The sequence below is a fragment of the Uloborus diversus genome, unplaced genomic scaffold (genome assembly GCF_026930045.1).
Source record: "Uloborus diversus isolate 005 unplaced genomic scaffold, Udiv.v.3.1 scaffold_12, whole genome shotgun sequence".
NCBI classification, from domain to species: Eukaryota; Metazoa; Arthropoda; class Arachnida; order Araneae; family Uloboridae; genus Uloborus; species Uloborus diversus.
In genome coordinates, this window is record NW_026557876.1 from 2909926 (window position 1) to 2926778 (window position 16853).

General features: G+C 35.6%; 1 protein-coding gene across 1 annotated transcript in view; it reads left to right on the forward strand.

Moving 5' to 3' along the window:
• The window catches only part of LOC129232422 (early endosome antigen 1-like), a 129887-nt gene that overhangs the window by 23318 nt on the left and 89716 nt on the right, over positions 1-16853 (forward strand). The window contains exons 8-10 of the mRNA XM_054866567.1: positions 275-415; positions 7021-7089; positions 9301-9406. Coding sequence (XP_054722542.1) covers positions 275-415; positions 7021-7089; positions 9301-9406 — 316 coding nt within the window. The remainder of the gene's footprint in view (positions 1-274; positions 416-7020; positions 7090-9300; positions 9407-16853) is intronic.

Consider the following 16853-nt stretch of genomic DNA (forward strand, 5'->3'; position numbering starts at 1 on the left):
AAGATGTCCTTTTTAAAAAAGTCTCGCATAACACGGTTTGGATATAACACGGTACACGGTTTCGCTATAACACAATACATCTTAACCTGATTTTTCTCATGCCTGTGCATAGTTAGTATTAAAAATAAGTAAAAATGTCCTTTTTAAAAGAAGTCTCGTATAACACAGTTTCGATACTACATGGAACAAATGAACCGTGTTATACGAGGGCCTCCTGTATATTTCAAAAATGAGACCTTTACGATTATTAAATTTGTGCTGAACCCTTGGACAGGCCCGAGGCGGACGATGTGAGCCTGTTGCAGCAGGAGCTGGTGTCTGTGCAGAAGATGATGGACCGTCTCACTTTGCAGAGAGAGGGGGAGAAGGCAGAGCTGCAGGAGCAGTGCGATGCACTCAGAGACACATCCGACAGGTGAGTTCTTTTCTCTTGCGGTCATCAGTCTCGCATAATATAGACGAACACGCGAGCGATGTTCGCAGAGAATTTTTGGCTTCACAGAAATTTTGTTTAAACTACTAACATAATTTTTCCGAAAAAAAAAGGGAAGGAATTAAAAAAAAAAAACACTGTATTTGTTTCTTCCGAATCTTGTGCTATTTTAATCTAAAAAATAATGATCTCTTCTTGAAATCGTAATGGTCATAGTATGCTAATTACTTAAAGACAAAGAGGTAAACAGTTGCAAATGGAGACTGCTTCTACTATGACTGTATGGTTTGTTTTTTTACGCAGCCTGAATCGCGTAAGAGGAAAATTCAAGCTATGTAAAATAAACAACTTTACGGGCTGCGGTACGGTCTCTGTTGGTGAATCCTGCTCTAAATTGAATTTCAATGCATGGGAGTTAAGAGAGCAAAAAAAAAAAAAAAGAAAAAGAAAAAGAAAAAGAAAACAGATAATCCAGGGCTGCATATGATCCGCATTAATTTTTCACTTTCTAACAGATAACATGAAGGAAAAGACGCTATTTATTTTTGCCGTAATACTTAATTTTAAACAAATAAATAATTTTTGTTGATTTGTTTACAAATATCTTCATAAAATTTTGCAGTAAAAAGCAGGTAGCTCATGTTTTATCAAACCTACATAAACTTTTTCATTGTAAAATGAAAATAATAATAATGATCATGTGATTGATATTGGGCAGAAAATAATAGTTAAGTTCTTCAGTTGGTGAAAAGTACTATATGTTATTGCGAAGTAAATAATTAAATGATTTAATTTTTTTTTTTTTTTTTGCCTTTTTTACTTCTTTTTACAAGAAAGGAAGTATTGTATTCGCGAAAAAAAGTTCACTCAAAAATCGGCCTTCATTTCCATTTTACTCACCCCCGAATGAATGTTGAGCTTATTTTTCGACCCGACCACACGTGGCTGTATGCCTAGTAACGTACAAACACCCGAAATATCCATTTTGAAGATCCCCGAGTTAATTACAACAAGTTTTCTCGTGAGGTCTGTATGTGCGTATGTATGTCGCATAACTCAAGAACGGAATGTCCCAGAAAGTTGAAATTTGGTTCTTAGACTTCTAGTAGGGTCTAGTTGTGCACCTCCCTTTTTGGTTGCATTCGGATGCTCCAAAGGGGGTCTTTTGCCCCTTTTTTGTGGGGAAATCATTGTTAATTTCGATGTAAACTCAAGTGGTGTTATAATTTGGCAGACACTTGGCGATCTATCGCCAGTCTTTTGGTCTCCAGGTTTTGTCGCCAGCTTGGCGACAAATTTGACGTTTTTTTTTTAAATCTGATTTCAATTTGGCCACTGTTTGTGACATTTAGAGAGTAAACTATTGAATCACGTTAAAACTGCCAATAATGGGGAAATGACATTAAATTGGAGTAAAAGGAAGTCATGTGATGCACACATCGGCTCGTTATATTTTAGTATAAATTAAGGGTGAATTAGGCAAAATAATTAGTTGCAGAAAATTTTCCTGCTAGGATTAGTGTTTTGCAGAAAGCTTTTCATTTTATCTAAGCCTGGAAATCATGGATCTGTCATAATTTTCAGGAAAAAAAAAAACTAGATTCGTGCGACTCGTTGAAATCCCGGAAAGTCAAGGAAATAAAATAAAACCAACCAAAAGTGAACCAAAACAAAGAAGAGTTAACCAAAACATATGCTCAATAGAAAGCTGTTTGTTTTATCTATACTTTGCAATGCTTGTGGTCATTCCTCTTCTGGAAAAAATATGTAAAAATAAAATATTAAAGCAAATAAAACAGCTGTGCAGCAAGTGGTTGCAGAAAAAGAATTTTGGAGGAAAGGAATAGGATCTGATTCCCCCCCCCTTAGATAAGAAATGAAATATTGTTCAATTTTAGTCTCCTTATCTTAAGAAAGATATTAATGTATTGGAAAGGGTTCAAAGGCGGGCTACAAGGCTAATAAATGGACTTTCCCACTTAGACTATGATTCCAGGCTTAGAAGGTTAAAAATGTACAGTCTTGAGCAAAGAAGAGACCGAAGGGACATGATTCAGCTGTTTAAATTGATTAAAACGAAAGATGTTACAGAGCTGAAGTTTAGCACTGAAAACAGGACGAGGGGTCATTGTTTTAAGCTATTTAAATCTCAGGCTAACATGGATATTAGGAAAAATTATTATTTTAGCAGGGTTGTGGAACCTCGGAACAGCTTACCGGAAGAGGTGGTCATGAGCAAGGGAGTAGACAGTTTTAAGAGGGCCATTGATCTTCACTTGGGGTTGTAAATGGACTAGGACCAGTCTAGCTGGGCCCAGAGCCTGTTGCTGGTCGTCACTTTTGTATTTGTATTTGAAATAAGTACAAGCCATTTTCAAAAATGAATATTTATACTGTATTATTTTGTTTCAAGTCAAAAATTATTTTTGTTACTATAAAGTGCTAAAGTTTTTCTTATTAACATTTTAAATATATTAGTTGATGTCTACTAAAATTCGGTGCAATATTTATTTAATATTAACCTCATTTTTGTTTCAAATAACTTGTACAACGAGTCAAGTGCACGGGGGGCAAAGTGAAATACAGTAGGCGCCGCTTAATGTGATCACTTTGGGACAAATATAATTTGATAACAATAACCGACTGATAACAATAATCGAAAAGAATCCAGGAAACACAAAATAATGATTTTTTTCCAATTAAGGTGCATTTATTTTGGCAACCTCAAATTAAAATCACAATGACTCAACTGAACGCAGTTTCAAATTATGAATTAACAGAATGGAAGTATCTGAATTATAAAAAGTTAAAGCTAAATTATGCAATTTTTAATCACGTAGTAATAGGTGAAAGTAAAATAGGACCGTTTTCCCTGACATTCGTAAACCAGTTTCAAAGCACATTCAGCTTTTCTATCTTTTCCAGCATGGTTTTGCTTGCTGTTTAAATTTTAATTTAAATTCGCTTTGTTTTCAATCTCGACACAATTCTTTAATAGTTTACAAAGCAATGGCGACAATGGAGGTCCTACATCAATGCCTGCAACAAGTCCAGCGATTGATTTTTTTAGGTGCAAAAGAAAGTTTTCTTAGGGGGAGTCTGTGGTCACTGGGGGCGAACTTTCTGTTTGAATTTTGGACAGCTATTGAAAACCACAAAATGCTACACAGAAAGTTAGTTCCGTCAGGGTTTGCCTATGTATTTCTGTTAATTGAGGAACAAAAACGAGAAAAAAATTGAAAGTCCATGAAAAAGTGATAACAATAAACGAAGACGCTGATTACAATATCCGACTCTTTTAACGTGTGTTAACATACGAGTGTTCCGGGACTTCGTGATTCAGATAACATTAAGCAAATGATGACACTAACCGTGATCACATTAAGCGGTGCCTACTGTAGTTCATTTTGGTTACTGTTGCAACCATTCATTAAATCACTTTCCTGTTCATTTATTTATTCATTCATTAATTCACTATTACATTATATTATTATTAATTCACTTTCACAATGAACTATTATATTCATTCATTCACCATTTTATTCACTCATTTTTGTCATTTATTAATTCATTCATTCACCATTTTATTCCCTCATTTTTGTCATACATTAATTCATTCATTCACCATTTTATTCTCTCATATTTGTCACACATTAATTCATTCATTCACCATTTTATTCACTCATTTTTGTCATACATTAATTCATTCATTCACCATTTTATTCACTCATTTTTGTCATATATTAATTCATTCATTCACCATTTTATTCTCACATATTTGTCATACATTAATTCATTCATTCACCATTTTATTCACTCATTTTTGTCATATATTAATTCATTCATTCACCATTTTATTCACTCATTTTTGTCATATATTAATTCATACACTATTTTATTCCCTCATTTTTGTCATATATTAATTCATTCATTCACTATTTTATTCATTCATTTTTGTCATATATTAATTCATTCATTCACTATTTTATTCACTAATTTTTGTCATACATTAATTCATTCATTCTTTTATTTACTCAGTCATTCGAACAGAAATAATTTAAATAACCAATTCAAGAAAATCTCCTTTGATTTACGTTTTATTTTTCACCTGGCCCCATGGGGAAAAAGGTTAACCTTTCCACTTTTTTTTGAAAGTACAAATGTACTGCTAAAAAATGCAAAATTTGTTTCAATGTGAGTTTTATCACAAAATTTATCTTATGTGCTGTAATTTTAAACTAATGGTTTTAAAAATGTATAAATGAATTTCAATTACAGTAGAAGACCGTTATAACACACACTTTGGGACCAGAGCTTTTGCATTACACAGATTTTGGCATTATATTAGGTCATTTCACAAATTTTAAATAAATATACGGAATATATCTAAATATTAGCACTTCAGAATGAGTTTTATCTGCAATGAGTATTAAAGCACGAATATTACAATGAGTCATCTTTATACATAAAGGGCTACTTCTGTCTGGATGTCCGGGCTAAACTTCAAAACTACTGGACCGATTTTAACCATTTTTTCACCATAGATAGCTACACTATCAGGGAGCAACTTAGGCTATAATTTATTTATGAAAAACTTAGTTTAAAAACGTCGTGATCGAAAACAGTAAATGTCATGTCGTTCCCACATCAAATGATTAAAGATTAATCCCATTGTTTCGAAAATTCGTTGCCTTACAACAGAAATATTAAAAGTAATCGTAATGAAAACTTTGAGTCAAGGCTTCTCAGGAGCAAACATGAGTTTAAAGTCATTTAAACATTTGGAAACTCTACTTTTTGCACACTTAGGGAAACATAGTAGAGAGATTTTTCTTTTTGTGTGTGTGTACTATTTAATCAAATAAAGCACAAAGTTTTTTTAGTGATCTTTGTTTTTGTTAGTTCATATTTTGGAAATTCTTCAAATTTTTTATATGCTTCAATTCGTGCTTTCGTTTCTAAATGAATACTCGTTCGTTCTTCATACGTATTGCTATTTTTTACTTTTATGGGCAAGGAAGAAGCTCGATTTTTTAATGTCAAAGCGGTGTGTTTTGAGGTCTTTCAGTTAAAACAGAAAACAAAAGAAAGTAGGGATTGTTTCTCAATTATTACTGACCCAGGCAACGCCGGGTATTTTTGCTAGTTCACAAATAAATATGTTTCACAATCATAAGAAAGTGAAATATCCTGCACTTCCGTTAGCTTCATGGTTTGCATAACAGCTGCCTCTTCAAGAGCCATCTGGTATTTTCTGTTTACTGTGAGAACTAATTTTCATTTAAAAGCTTTGAATGAAGATGGAAAGATGAAAAACTGTTTACGAATAATTTAATTTGCCTAACAATTTTTATGTTTTCAAAGAAGAACAGAGGCATAGCTGCCAACTTGTAAGATTTAGCCTTACATTGTAAGATTTTTGGAGGTATTGTAGGTTTGTAAGATCTCATATGGCAAAATCGTAAGATAATTAGGTTTTAAATCTCTGGTATTGCTATTTTTTAATGAGTTTCCTGTTATGTTGCGTCAGAAGAATAGAGAAACTGCAGATGAAGAGCCTAAGATAAGCTCCAAAGTGAATTTCGCTCTGTACAAATAGATGATTTGCCCCATGTTGTGCTAAAAAGGGAGAGGATCGATAAAAAATCGGCTGCTTTGAAGAAATGTGTTGATGTCAATGGTTCATTGAAGTATGAAAGGCTCTCCTTTCTGCTATGTTTTCCATTCCAGCCATACCTCAGAGCAATGCAGAGTGCAAAAGAATATTCAGTAGTTTTAGAAAGGCGAAATCAGATTTGTGCAGTTCTCTGTCTGATAATAACCTGGATAACATTTTAATCATTAAGAACTTACAAAAGAAACTTTTGTTGTGAATAAGTTATTGAAATAAAATTTTTGAACGTTGCTAAGTCAGCAACTTAAGAAAGCTTAAGTCCCAGTCAAAGTAGTTTCAGCAAAAGCAGCTGACTGCATTAATTTATGAAAGATTATTAGTTTCTTCCAAAAGAATATTTTTAAAGATTAATATTCAATGATGCATCTTACAGAAAAATATTATACAATACTTTAAAAATGCACACTTGTACTCTTAAATTTTTAAATGCACAGGCCTGCCCTTTTGAAACTAACTGCTTGTTGTAATCCTATGTTTCTCTTTTATAAATCCGTTTCTTTTTTCTGTGCTGATTAATTACAAGTAAAAATTTGAAAATATAATGTTTTTACTTTAAACGGTTTGTTGTGTGTTGGTTAAAAAAGTGTACAAATACACCCACGGCATGCATTGTAAGATTTTTAAAGTTGATATGTTGGCAGTTATGCAGAGGGATTTTTTATTAAACTTCAAAACCTATTGTTTAGTTCTGAAAAGCTGTGCAGTTTACGGAGAATTGCATTACATAGGTCGGCGTTATATAGATATTCTACTGTATAATCTTTAAAGATGCAAATCAAAACGTGTGTCCGTTTCAAATTTTCCCAACTCAACCTTTTCCTTTTGTGCTTTAATTGTATAAAACGACTTGAGTATAAAATTGTTTTCAATCATTAAACATTATCGTACGTAAAAGGCGTGGATTTCGTTCCAGGCTGCTGGCTGAGAAGACAGAATGGGAAAATCGGTACAGGGCCTGTCCCAAGAAGGAAGAAATCGACAGGTGAGTGTCCTTTTCAGCAGTTCCAATGGCCCTCCCCTGAATATTGAAAGTGTTTTGGACCAAGGGTGCCCATATGGGGATTCTGTTAATGTTAGACAACTCTGAGAAGTGTTTACTTTGTTTTTATGGAACTTGGTTTCGATATAACACGGTACACATCCCTTGATTCACATTATTTCTAAGTCTCATTATAACACGGTTTTGATATCACACGAAACACGCTTTCGATACAACACAATACATATTGACATGATTTTTACTATGTACATGATTAATTAGTGTAAAAAATAAGTTAAAAAGTTATGTTTTAAAAAGTCTTGTGTAACACGATTTCGATACAACACGATACATATTGACATGATTTTTACTATGAACATGATTAATTAGTGTAAAAAAATAAGTTAAATAGGGTTTTTTTAAAAACTCTCGTGTAACATGGTTTTATATCACATGAAACACTGTTTTGATACAGCATGAGACATATTGACATGATTTTTACTATGTACATGATTAATTAGCATAAAAAATAAGTTAAAAAGTTATGTTTTAAAAAGTCTTGTGTGACACGGTTTCGATAGAACACGGAACTCGGTTTTGATCCAACATGATACATATTGACATGATTTTTACTATGTACATGATTAATTAGTGTAAAAAATAAGTTAAAAAGTTATGTTTTAAAAAGTCTTGTGTAACACGATTTCGATACAACACGATACATATTGACATGATTTTTACTATGAACATGATTAATTAGTGTAAAAAAATAAGTTAAATAGGGTTTTTTTAAAAACTCTCGTGTAACATGGTTTTATATCACATGAAACACTGTTTTGATACAGCATGAGACATATTGACATGATTTTTACTATGTACATGATTAATTAGCATAAAAAATAAGTTAAAAAGTTATGTTTTAAAAAGTCTTGTGTGACACGGTTTCGATAGAACACGGAACTCGGTTTTGATCCAACATGATACATATTGACATGATTTTTACTATGTACATGATTAATGAGTGAAAAAGAGTTTAAAAATTATTTTTAAAATAGTCTCGCTTAACAGGATTTCAATACAACAGGGAACACGGTTTCGATACAACACGATACATAGTGACATGATTTTTACTATGTACATGATTAATTAGTGTAAAAAAATAAGTTTTTTTTAAAAAACGTCTCGTATAACATGGTTTTATATCACACAAAACACGGTTTTGATACAGCACAAGACATATTGACATGATTTTTACTATGTACGTGATTAATTAATATAAAAAAATAAGTTAAATAGTTATTTTTAAAAAAGTCTCGCAAAACACGGTTTCGATATCACACGAAACACGGTTTTAATCCAACACGATACATATTGACAGGATTTTTACTATGTACATGATTAATTAGTGTAAGAAATAAGTTAAGTAGTAATTTTTTAAAAAGTCTCGCATAACACGGTTTCGATATCACACGAAACACGGTTTTGATACAGCACGAGACGTATTGACATGATTTTTACTATGTACGTGATTAATTACTGTAAAAAATAAGTTAAATAGTTATTTGTAAAAAAAGTCTCGCATAACACAGTTTCGATATCACACGAAACACGGTTTTGATCCAACACGATACATATTGACGTGATATTTACTATGTACATAATAAGTGTAAGAAATAAGTTAAGTAGTTATTTTTTAAAAAGTCTTGCATAACACGGTTTTGATATCACACGAAACATGGTTTTGTTACTGCACAAAAGGTATTGACATGATTTTTACTATGTACGTGATTAATTACTGTAAAAAATAAGTTAAATAGTTATTTGTAAAAAAAGTCTCGCATAACACAGTTTCGATATCACACGAAACACGGTTTTGATCCAACACGATACATATTGACATGATATTTACTATGTACATAATAAGTGTAAGAAATAAGTTAAGTAGTTATTTTTTAAAAAGTCTTGCATAACACGGTTTTGATATCACACGAAACACGGTTTTGTTACTGCACAAAAGGTATTGACACGATTTTTACTATGTACATGATTAATTACTGTAAAAAATAAGTTAAATAGTTATCTTTTAAAAAGTCCCTTATAACACGATTTCAATACTACACCGAACGAATGAACCGTGTTATACAATGGGACGCCTGTACGTACAGTAGCTGGTGAACATTTAGTGGATTGAGACTTATTTCTTTCATTTTCCAGCCTGCAGGAGAAAATATCCAAGATGAGTGAAGAGGTGTCCAGGCTGCAGAGCGAGAAGGAGAATGCAGAGGCAGAGTGCAAGAGGCTTCGTGCATCCTTGGAGAAGGTGAGTTGTCGTGACGACTGGGCTCTTGAGTCGCGATTTCTCTTCCATTTTGAAAGGTCCACTCACTTTTTCCTTTCTCAAAAATGCCGAGTTAAATTTCCTGTTTCCTTTGGCAAGAAAAAAATATCGGCATTTGTACAGCAACCCTTTTGAAAGAAGGGGACCAACCTGAAATGAATCCGTCTTGTTTGTCTCGTTGAGGTCTTTTGCGACCTGAAATGAATCCGCGTGGATTCGGATTGCAGGTAAAGTAAAACCTGCAAAGTTGACCACCCTTGTAAGTTGACCACCTGTCTAAGTTGACCGCTTTTTTCCAGGCACGGAATTAGCGCTTATCATATAAATCAACCTTTGTAAGGTGACCACCTGTCTAAGTTGACCGCTTTTCCAGGCACGGAATTAGCGCTTATCATATAAATCAACCTTTGTAAGGTGACCACCTGTCTAAGTTGACCGCTTTTCCAGGCACGGAATAAGCTCTTATCATATAAATCAACCTTTGTAAGTTGACCACTTTTCCAGGCACGGAATTAGCCCTTATCGTATAAATCAACCTTTGTAAGTTGACCACCTGTCTAAGTTGACCGCTTTTCCAGGCACGGAATTAGCCCTTATCATATAAATCAACCTTTGTAAGTTGATCACCTGTCTAAGTTGACCGCTTTTCCAGGCACGGAATTAGCCCTTATCATATAAATCAACCTTTGTAAGTTGATCACCTGTCTAAGTTGACCGCTTTTCCAGTCACGGAATTAGCCCTTATCATATAAATCAACCTTTGTAAGTTGATCACCTGTCTAAGTTGACCGCTTTTCCAGGCACGGAATTAGCCCTTATCATATAAATCAACTTTTGTAAATTGACCACCTATTTAAGTTGACCACTTTTTCAGGCACGGAATTAGCCCTTATCATATAAATCAACCTTTGTAAGTTGATCACCTGTCTAAGTTGACCGCTTTTCCAGCCACAGAATTAGCCCTTATCATATAAATCAACCTTTGTAAGTTGACCACCTGTCTAAGTTGACCACTTTTCCAGGCACGGAATTAGCCCTTATCATATAAATCAACCTTTGTAAGTTGATCACCTGTCTAAGTTGACCGCTTTTCCAGGCACGGAATTAGCCCTTATCATATAAATCAACCTTTGTAAGTTGATCACCTGTCTAAGTTGACCGCTTTTCCAGTCACGGAATTAGCCCTTATCATATAAATCAACCTTTGTAAGTTGATCACCTGTCTAAGTTGACCGCTTTTCCAGGCACGGAATTAGCCCTTATCATATAAATCAACCTTTGTAAGTTGATCACCTGTCTAAGTTGACCACTTTTTCAGGCACGGAATTAGCCCTTATCATATAAATCAACCTTTGTAAGTTGATCACCTGTCTAAGTTGACCGCTTTTCCAGCCACAGAATTAGCCCTTATCATATATATCAACCTTTGTAAGTTGACCACCTGTCTAAGTTGACCGCTTTTCCAGGCACGGAATTAGCCCTTATCATATAAATCAACCTTTGTAAGTTGACCACCTGTCTAAGTTGACCGCTTTTCCAGTCACGGAATTAGCCCTTATCATATAAATGAACCTTTGTAAATTGACCACCTGTCTAAGTTGACCACTTTTCCAGGCACGGAATTAGCCCTTATCATATAAATGAACCTTTGTAAATTGACCACCTGTCTAAGTTGACCACTTTTTCAGGCACGGAAATAGCCCTTATCATATAAATCAACCTTTGTAAGTTGACCACCTGTCTAAGTTGACCGCTTTTCCAGCCACAGAATTAGCCCTTATCATATATATCAACCTTTGTAAGTTGACCTCCTGTCTAAGTTGACCGCTTTTCCAGCCACAGAATTAGCCCTTATCATATAAATCAACCTTTGTAAGTTGACCACCTGTCTAAGTTGACCACTTTTTCAGGCACGGAATTAGCCCTTATCATATAAATCAACCTTTGTAAGTTGATCACCTGTCTAAGTTGACCGCTTTTCCAGGCACGGAATTAGCCCTTATCATATAAATGAACCTTTGTAAATTGACCACCTGTCTAAGTTGACCACTTTTTCAGGCACGGAAATAGCCCTTATCATATAAATCAACCTTTGTAAGTTGACCACCTGTCTAAGTTGACCGCTTTTCCAGCCACAGAATTAGCCCTTATCATATATATCAACCTTTGTAAGTTGACCTCCTGTCTAAGTTGACCGCTTTTCCAGCCACAGAATTAGCCCTTATCATATAAATCAACCTTTGTAAGTTGACCACCTGTCTAAGTTGACCACTTTTTCAGGCACGGAATTAGCCCTTATCATATAAATCAACCTTTGTAAGTTGATCACCTGTCTAAGTTGACCGCTTTTCCAGCCACAGAATTAGCCCTTATCATATAAATCAACCTTTGTAAGTTGATCACCTGTCTAAGTTGACCGCTTTTTCAGGCACAGAATTAGCCCTTATCATATAAATCAACCTTTGTAAGTTGACCACCTGTCTAAGTTGACCGCTTTTCCAGGCACGGAATTAGCGCTTATCATATAAATCAACCTTTGTAAGGTGACCACCTGTCTAAGTTGACCGCTTTTCCAGGCACGGAATAAGCGCTTATCATATAAATCAACTTTTGTAAATTGACCACCTATTTAAGTTGACCACTTTTTCAGGCACGGAATTAGCCCTTATCATATAAATCAACCTTTGTAAGTTGATCACCTGTCTAAGTTGACCGCTTTTCCAGCCACAGAATTAGCCCTTATCATATAAATCAACCTTTGTAAGTTGACCACCTGTCTAAGTTGACCACTTTTCCAGGCACGGAATTAGCCCTTATCATATAAATCAACTTTTGTAAATTGACCACCTATTTAAGTTGACCACTTTTTCAGGCACGGAATTAGCCCTTATCATATAAATCAACCTTTGTAAGTTGATCACCTGTCTAAGTTGACCGCTTTTCCAGCCACAGAATTAGCCCTTATCATATAAATCAACCTTTGTAAGTTGACCACCTGTCTAAGTTGACCACTTTTCCAGGCACGGAATTAGCCCTTATCATATAAATCAACCTTTGTAAGTTGATCACCTGTCTAAGTTGACCGCTTTTCCAGGCACGGAATTAGCCCTTATCATATAAATCAACCTTTGTAAGTTGATCACCTGTCTAAGTTGACCGCTTTTCCAGTCACGGAATTAGCCCTTATCATATAAATCAACCTTTGTAAGTTGATCACCTGTCTAAGTTGACCGCTTTTCCAGGCACGGAATTAGCCCTTATCATATAAATCAACCTTTGTAAGTTGATCACCTGTCTAAGTTGACCACTTTTTCAGGCACGGAATTAGCCCTTATCATATAAATCAACCTTTGTAAGTTGATCACCTGTCTAAGTTGACCGCTTTTCCAGCCACAGAATTAGCCCTTATCATATATATCAACCTTTGTAAGTTGACCACCTGTCTAAGTTGACCGCTTTTCCAGGCACGGAATTAGCCCTTATCATATAAATCAACCTTTGTAAGTTGACCACCTGTCTAAGTTGACCGCTTTTCCAGTCACGGAATTAGCCCTTATCATATAAATGAACCTTTGTAAATTGACCACCTGTCTAAGTTGACCACTTTTCCAGGCACGGAATTAGCCCTTATCATATAAATGAACCTTTGTAAATTGACCACCTGTCTAAGTTGACCACTTTTTCAGGCACGGAAATAGCCCTTATCATATAAATCAACCTTTGTAAGTTGACCACCTGTCTAAGTTGACCGCTTTTCCAGCCACAGAATTAGCCCTTATCATATATATCAACCTTTGTAAGTTGACCTCCTGTCTAAGTTGACCGCTTTTCCAGCCACAGAATTAGCCCTTATCATATAAATCAACCTTTGTAAGTTGACCACCTGTCTAAGTTGACCACTTTTTCAGGCACGGAATTAGCCCTTATCATATAAATCAACCTTTGTAAGTTGATCACCTGTCTAAGTTGACCGCTTTTCCAGGCACGGAATTAGCCCTTATCATATAAATGAACCTTTGTAAATTGACCACCTGTCTAAGTTGACCACTTTTTCAGGCACGGAAATAGCCCTTATCATATAAATCAACCTTTGTAAGTTGACCACCTGTCTAAGTTGACCGCTTTTCCAGCCACAGAATTAGCCCTTATCATATATATCAACCTTTGTAAGTTGACCTCCTGTCTAAGTTGACCGCTTTTCCAGCCACAGAATTAGCCCTTATCATATAAATCAACCTTTGTAAGTTGACCACCTGTCTAAGTTGACCACTTTTTCAGGCACGGAATTAGCCCTTATCATATAAATCAACCTTTGTAAGTTGATCACCTGTCTAAGTTGACCGCTTTTCCAGCCACAGAATTAGCCCTTATCATATAAATCAACCTTTGTAAGTTGATCACCTGTCTAAGTTGACCGCTTTTTCAGGCACAGAATTAGCCCTTATCATATAAATCAACCTTTGTAAGTTGACCACCTGTCTAAGTTGACCGCTTTTCCAGGCACGGAATTAGCGCTTATCATATAAATCAACCTTTGTAAGGTGACCACCTGTCTAAGTTGACCGCTTTTCCAGGCACGGAATAAGCGCTTATCATATAAATCAACCTTTGTAAGTTGACCACTTTTCCAGGCACGGAATTAGCCCTTATCGTATAAATCAACCTTTGTAAGTTGACCACCTGTCTAAGTTGACCGCTTTTCCAGGCACGGAATTAGCCCTTATCATATAAATCAACCTTTGTAAGTTGATCACCTGTCTAAGTTGACCGCTTTTCCAGGCACGGAATTAGCCCTTATCATATAAATCAACCTTTGTAAGTTGATCACCTGTCTAAGTTGACCGCTTTTCCAGTCACGGAATTAGCCCTTATTATATAAATCAACCTTTGTAAGTTGATCACCTGTCTAAGTTGACCGCTTTTCCAGGCACGGAATTAGCCCTTATCATATAAATCAACTTTTGTAAATTGACCACCTATTTAAGTTGACCACTTTTTCAGGCACGGAATTAGCCCTTATCATATAAATCAACCTTTGTAAGTTGATCACCTGTCTAAGTTGACCGCTTTTCCAGCCACAAAATTAGCCCTTATCATATAAATCAACCTTTGTAAGTTGACCACCTGTCTAAGTTGACCACTTTTCCAGGCACGGAATTAGCCCTTATCATATAAATCAACCTTTGTAAGTTGATCACCTGTCTAAGTTGACCGCTTTTCCAGGCACGGAATTAGCCCTTATCATATAAATCAACCTTTGTAAGTTGATCACCTGTCTAAGTTGACCGCTTTTCCAGTCACGGAATTAGCCCTTATCATATAAATCAACCTTTGTAAGTTGATCACCTGTCTAAGTTGACCGCTTTTCCAGGCACGGAATTAGCCCTTATCATATAAATCAACCTTTGTAAGTTGATCACCTGTCTAAGTTGACCACTTTTTCAGGCACGGAATTAGCCCTTATCATATAAATCAACCTTTGTAAGTTGATCACCTGTCTAAGTTGACCGCTTTTCCAGCCACAGAATTAGCCCTTATCATATATATCAACCTTTGTAAGTTGACCACCTGTCTAAGTTGACCGCTTTTCCAGGCACGGAATTAGCCCTTATCATATAAATCAACCTTTGTAAGTTGATCACCTGTCTAAGTTGACCACTTTTTCAGGCACGGAATTAGCCCTTATCATATAAATCAACCTTTGTAAGTTGATCACCTGTCTAAGTTGACCGCTTTTCCAGCCACAGAATTAGCCCTTATCATATAAATCAACCTTTGTAAATTGACCACCTATTTAAGTTGACCACTTTTTCAGGCACCGAATTAGCCCTTATCATATAAATCAACCTTTGTAAGTTGATCAACTGTCTAAGTTGACCACTTTTTCAGGCACGGAATTAGCCCTTATCATATAAATCAACCTTTGTAAGTTGATCACCTGTCTAAGTTGACCGCTTTTCCAGTCACGGAATTAGCCCTTATCATATAAATCAACCTTTGTAAGTTGATCACCTGTCTAAGTTGACCGCTTTTCCAGGCACGGAATTAGCCCTTATCATATAAATGAACCTTTGTAAATTGACCACCTGTCTAAGTTGACCACTTTTTCAGGCACGGAAATAGCCCTTATCATATAAATCAACCTTTGTAAGTTGACCACCTGTCTAAGTTGACCGCTTTTCCAGCCACAGAATTAGCCCTTATCATATATATCAACCTTTGTAAGTTGACCTCCTGTCTAAGTTGACCGCTTTTCCAGCCACAGAATTAGCCGTTATCATATAAATCAACCTTTGTAAGTTGACCACCTGTCTAAGTTGACCACTTTTTCAGGCACGGAATTAGCCCTTATCATATAAATCAACCTTTGTAAGTTGATCACCTGTCTAAGTTGACCGCTTTTCCAGCCACAGAATTAGCCCTTATCATATAAATCAACCTTTGTAAATTGACCACCTGTCTAAGTTGACCGCTTTTCCAGCCACAGAATTAGCCCTTATCATATAAATCAACCTTTGTAAGTTGACCACCTGTCTAAGTTGACCACTTTTTCAGGCACGGAATTAGCCCTTATCATATAAATCAACCTTTGTAAGTTGACCACCTGTCTAAGTTGACCGCTTTTCCAGCCACAGAATTAGCCCTTATCATATAAATCAACCTTTGTAAGTTGACCACCTGTCTAAGTTGACCGCTTTTCCAGCCACAGAATTAGCCCTTATCATATAAATCAACCTTTGTAAGTTGACCACCTGTCTAAGTTGACCACTTTTTCAGGCACGGAATTAGCCCTTATCATATAAATCAACCTTTGTAAGTTGATCACTTGTCTAAGTTGACCGCTTTTCCAGCCACAGAATTAGCCCTTATCATATATATCAACCTTTGTAAGTTGACCACCTGTCTAAGTTGACCGCTTTTCCAGCCACAGAATTAGCCCTTATCATATAAATCAACCTTTGTAAGTTGACCACCTGTCTAAGTTGACCACTTTTTCAGGCACCGAATTAGCCCTTATCATATAAATCAACCTTTGTAAGTTGATCACATGTCTAAGTTGACCGCTTTTCCAGCCACAGAATTAGCCCTTATCATATATATCAACCTTTGTAAGTTGACCACCTGTCTAAGTTGACCAGTTTTTCAGGCACGGAATTAGCCCTTATCATATAAATCAACCTTTGTAAGTTGATCACCTGTCTAAGTTGACCGCTTTTCCAGCCACAGAATTAGCCCTTATCATATATATCAACCTTTGTAAGTTGACCACCTGTCTAAGTTGACCGCTTTTCCAGCCACAGAATTAGCCCTTATCATATAAATCAACCTTTGTAAGTTGACCACCTGTCTAAGTTGACCAGTTTTTCAGGCACGGAATTAGCCCTTATCATATAAATCAACCTTTGTAAGTTGATCACCTGTCTAAGTT